The sequence below is a fragment of the Alosa sapidissima genome, chromosome 12, assembly GCF_018492685.1.
Source record: "Alosa sapidissima isolate fAloSap1 chromosome 12, fAloSap1.pri, whole genome shotgun sequence".
NCBI classification, from domain to species: Eukaryota; Metazoa; Chordata; class Actinopteri; order Clupeiformes; family Clupeidae; genus Alosa; species Alosa sapidissima.
In genome coordinates, this window is record NC_055968.1 from 35,490,966 (window position 1) to 35,495,965 (window position 5,000).

At 49.9% G+C, this 5,000-nt stretch overlaps 1 protein-coding gene across 2 annotated transcripts in view; it reads right to left on the minus strand.

Moving 5' to 3' along the window:
• xpr1a (xenotropic and polytropic retrovirus receptor 1a) overlaps positions 1–5,000 on the minus strand; it is a 106,402-nt gene that overhangs the window by 27,000 nt on the left and 74,402 nt on the right. For both annotated transcript variants that reach the window (XM_042111539.1, XM_042111538.1), the window contains exons 4-5: positions 432–655; positions 70–219 (exon numbers count right to left, since the gene is read on the minus strand). In XM_042111539.1, coding sequence (XP_041967473.1) covers positions 70–219; positions 432–655 — 374 coding nt within the window. The remainder of the gene's footprint in view (positions 1–69; positions 220–431; positions 656–5,000) is intronic.

Below are 5,000 nucleotides of genomic sequence, written 5' to 3' on the forward strand. Positions count from 1 at the left end.
TTAGTTAAGTATAAAACTGTGGGCAGACTGATGTGTGGCTGCTGATGGACCCCCTCAGGGTGGGAGTACCTCCGTCTCGGTGATGAGCTGCGTGATCTTCTTGCAGGTGTAGAAGGGCGCCACCTCCACCTGGCCCACACGCCAGTCAGCCCCGCGGGACGTCTCCAGGATCTTATCATGCTTCTTCAGGATCTTACGGAACCCTGTGAAGTTCAGGTTCTACGGGGGAGGGGGGGAAGAGAGAGAGAGAGAGAGAGAGAGAGAGAGAGAAAAAGAAAGAGAAAGAGAGAGAAAGAGAGAGAAAGAGAAAGAGAGAGAGAGAAAGAGAGAGAGAAGATGTCAGTGATGTTCAGATTCATGTAGAACTCACCTGGTAGGTAGAACTCACCTGGTAGTTCATAGGTAGAACGCACCTTGTAGGTAGAACTCACCTGGTAGTTCTGCAGGAGGATGAGGCTCAGGTAGAATTCGCTGAAGGCCAGCTTGAGGTCCTTGAGGTTGCGGTGATGGTTGCGCTCCTCGTGCGACAGCTGGAATACCACCTTGTGGCGCCTCCGCAGGCCAGCGGGGGCATTGCTCTCACGCTGCGCGTCCAGAGACGACTGCAGCTCATTCTGCAGCGTAGCGAAGCGCCTCTGGGCCTCGGCCAGCTTCTCTGCAGGACACACGGCAGGGGAACAGGGGGTCAGACCACTGGACATGACAGATGAGACAGAATAATAGCAACAAACCCACAAGCCAGTCAGGGAGAGCAGGGGTCAAACCACAGGACATGACCAGGACAGACAGGATATGACCAGGACAGACAGGATATGACCAAACAGGACCACAGAGGGTGACAGGTGAACAGCTGGAGGCATAGACAAACTCCATGGCCAAGGGAACTCCATAGTGTGGACGCACTGTGGCCTTGACCACAAGACAATGGTGAGAACCCCACGAGAGAGAGAATGGTGCTGACGACCCGAACACCCCAGAGAAGAGAAGCGCTGACCCAAAGGCCATGAACAGGAAACCGCAGAGAGCAGCTTGGTGTGAACACAAGAGCATTGACCTAGACACACCGCAGGAAGGCACAGTGCTAACCCAGAGCTAGACACACTGCAGGAAGGCACAGTGCTAACCCAGAGCTAGTCACACCGCAGGAAGGCACAGTGCTAACCCAGAGCTAGACACACCGCAGGAAGGCACAGTGCTAACCCAGAGCTAGACACACCGCAGGAAGGCACAGTGCTAACCCAGAGTCCACCCTCAGGGAGCTAAGGGCAACAACTGGGCATTAACTCTAATCCATCACGGTCTCAACACAGAGGCCGAGACGCCGAGTGGACAGTGGAACTATCTACAGCCTCCACACAGAAGCTGATCTGCGCTTCCTGGCAGAGGTGTGAGTGTGTGTTTGGTGTGTGAGGTGTGACTTCAACCCCCCCCCCTTTTTTGTGACCTTGGAAATGTGCTTTCAGTTCATTTACAAAATAAACCTCTCTTACTCTATTTCAGTTCATTTACAAAATAAACCTCTTACTCTATTGAACATACTGAAATACGTACACTAATTACATTATAACATTAATAATGAAATAATAATAACACATAAATAAGTGGCAGTTCCTGGGTGTTTGAGCAGTGTTGATACGCAGAGGTGATTAAGTGTGTGTGTGTGTGTGTGCAGTGTTTGGAATAACGCCGTTTAAAAGAACGTAACGGGGTAATCTAACTAATTACTTTTCCCATCGTTATAACGCCGTTAACATTACTGGACGTTAAATGCAGTGCGTTACTATGCATTGATTGAATAAACTGTGTAATCCGAACGCACCCCTGCCTCACAGCTAGTGAGGAGGTGGGTTAATAACGAAATAAGCGATTATGATTGGCTAAGAGTCATGTTTCATGATAGCCAATCAGAGCCAGTGTTTTTACACACTTGCCAGCACACGATGCCATACACACACACGCAACAGCTAAAATAGAGATTCGACGAAACAGCAGAGGTCAGGAGCAATTCGATGAAAAGCTGGCATTTTTAAGGTGGAGATAAGCACTACTTCAAATTCATTGCGGTCAAAGGCAAGAACGTGCATGTAATGTGTACATTATGTCCAGGAGCGAAGACTTTGTTGACATCCGTTGTAGGCAACTCTAATTTAATGAAGCATCTCACACACGCATCTAAAGCTAGTGCACCACAGATGATAGCTCGCCATCCACTAGCAAAGAAGGACTCGGAGCAAAGTCCTCCAAGCAGCAAAAGCTAGATCTTTCTGCCTCACAACAAAAACCTATGATACAGGCTGAAGTCAACCGTAGGTCTGTCGATGTGCAATATCTTGAATTTCCCCTTGGGGATCAATAAAGTAGCCTATCTATCTATCTATCTATCTATCTATCTATCTATCTATCTATCTATCTATCTAATAAATATCGAAAGTTATGTAGCCTACAAACACCTGTCTGTTCTACTCATTTCAACTGGCTGCTCAAAACTGCTAAAAAAATCCAAATTCTTTGACATATAGCAACTTTTTTTTTTAACAGTAACGCAAATAGTTACTTTCCCTGGTAACGAGTTACTCTTATCATGGAGTAATTCAGTTACTAACTCAGTTACTTTTTGGGACAAGTAGTGAGTAACTATAACTAATTACTTTTTTAAAGTAACGTTCCCAACACTGTGTGTGTGTGTGCGTGGGTGTGTGTGAGTGTGTGTGTGTGTGTGTGTGTGGGTGTGTGTGTGTGTGTGTGTGTGTGTGTGTGTGTATGTGTGTGTGTATTTGTGTGTGTGTGTGTGTGTGTGTGTGTGTGTGTGTGTGTGTGTGTGTGTGCGTGGGTGTGTGTGAGTGTGTGTGTGTGTGTGTGTGTGTGTGTGTGTGGGGGTGTGTGTGTGTGTGTGTGTGTGTGTGTGTGTGTGTGTGTGGGTGTGTGTGTGTGTGTGTGTGTGTGTGTGTGTGTGCTGCAGCCCTGGCTCCTCAGTAGGTGACCTGCAGTTAAACTGGATCCACGTTGGAGGCATTACCAGGAAACGGAAAGAGGAGATTGGGTTCTGCAGACGTGTGAGATTGCCATTACTGGGGGGGGGAGGGTCAGATGGGGGGTAATTTCCCTCCAGAGAGCAAGCAGTGGGCAGACAGGAGTAACCTGACCCTGCCACCCCTCGCATGGGCTCGGACAGGTCTGGAAGCCCAGTCTTCCTCCCCCTCCTCCTCTTCCTCCTCCTCTTCCTCCTCCTCCTCATCTTCCTCCTAATCCTCCTCCTCCTCTTCCTCCTCCTCCTCCTCCAGCCTCTCCGAGTGCATTCCAGGACTCGCTATCAGACCTCACCCCTCCCCCCCCTCCTGCCCCCTCCTGCCCCTCCTGCCCCTCCCCCCCTCCCCCCCTCCCCCCCTCCTGCCCCTCCCCCCCCTCCTGCCCCTCCTGCCCCTCCCCCCCCTCCCCCCCCTCCTGCCCCTCCTGCCCCCTCCCCCCTCCCCCACTCCCCCCCTCCTGCCCCTCCTGCCCCACGCTGGGGCCACTAGTGTCCCCCCTTCACCCCCATTAGCCTATTTATATAGGTTATATACGCTGATCCCAGTGGGGCAGTTGGGCAGGATCGGACTCTGACCAGGCCAGATGTGTGTGTGTGTGGCGTGGTGTGTGTGTGTGTGTGTGTCTGTGGGGGGGGGGGGGGGGGGGGTGCGGGGGTGGGGGTGGTGTTTGGTTCCAGGCTTGGCTGGCACAAGGAATAAGAGTTCTGGCACGCACGCTGCGGTCTGAGACGCGGTCACACACACACATGGGGTATCTCTCTCTCCGTCTCTGTCTCTCTCTCTCACACACACATACACACACCTCTGCGTGATATCTGTGGCTTATGCAGCAGGTGAATCTCTGGGCGTCTGGAGGGTGTCTTTGATCGGTATTATTAGACTTAATCCTTCTGTCTGTCTGTCTCTCTCTCTGTCTGTGGATGTGTGTGTCTGTCTGTCTCTCTCTGTCTGTGGATGTGTCTGTCTCTCTCTCTCTCTGTCTGTGGATGTGTGTGTCTGTCTGTCTCTCTCTCTGTCTGTGGATGTGCCTGTCTGTCTGTCTCTCTGTCTCTGTCTGTGGATGTGTGTGTCTGTCTCTCTCTGTCTGTGGATGTGTGTGTCTGTCTCTCAGGAACAGAGATCTCTGAACTCTCAGGCCACCAAACGGACACGTGAGAAAATCAACACAAAACAACTAAAGAGGATGCAATTTCCGTCTCAAAACAACTCTTCCTTAAGATGATGCAATTTCCGTCTCAAAACAACTCTTCCTTAAGATGATGCAATTTCCGTCTCAAAACAACTCTTCCTAAAGATGATGCAATTTCCGTCTCAAAACAACTCTTCCTTAAGATGATGCAATTTCCGTCTCAAAACAACTCTTCCTAAAGAGGATGCAATTTCTAGCCTTTGCTGTGATATGAAGAAGGGTCTGGCACTCATGCAGGATGGAGGGTTGGAAGGTCAACTCTGGGTGATCATTGACAACATCCGTTAAACACTGAGTATGGGTGGACATTGAGTATGGGTGGACATTGAGTATGGTATGGGGGGACATTGAGTATGGGTGATCATTGACAACATCCGTTAAACACTGAGTATGGGTGGACATTCACAATGGCAATGCACATGTTTAGAAGCATTGTAAACATCATGTGACCACAGGGGCGAAACTCTGACTTAAACACTGGAGTGGGAATCATGAATGAATCATTGAATCACCCCATTATTGGGTGGGGGGGTGGGGGGGTGGGGTTGCATTGCCCCCCCTCCCAACCCCATATTTGACGCCTATGAGTGGTCCTCTTTTGTGTTGTGTTGAACTGGTTGCAAACCAAAAAGATATTGATTCATTTGAAAAAAAGATAATGATGACAATGTTGGGCCCTGTGGTCACTAGTGTAAGCCAAGTTGCACAGTTAGCAGAGATGCTAAGCTAACAGACACAGTCTGGAGTAGTGGGGACACTCGGATCCCACAAGTCCTCCCAGTAAT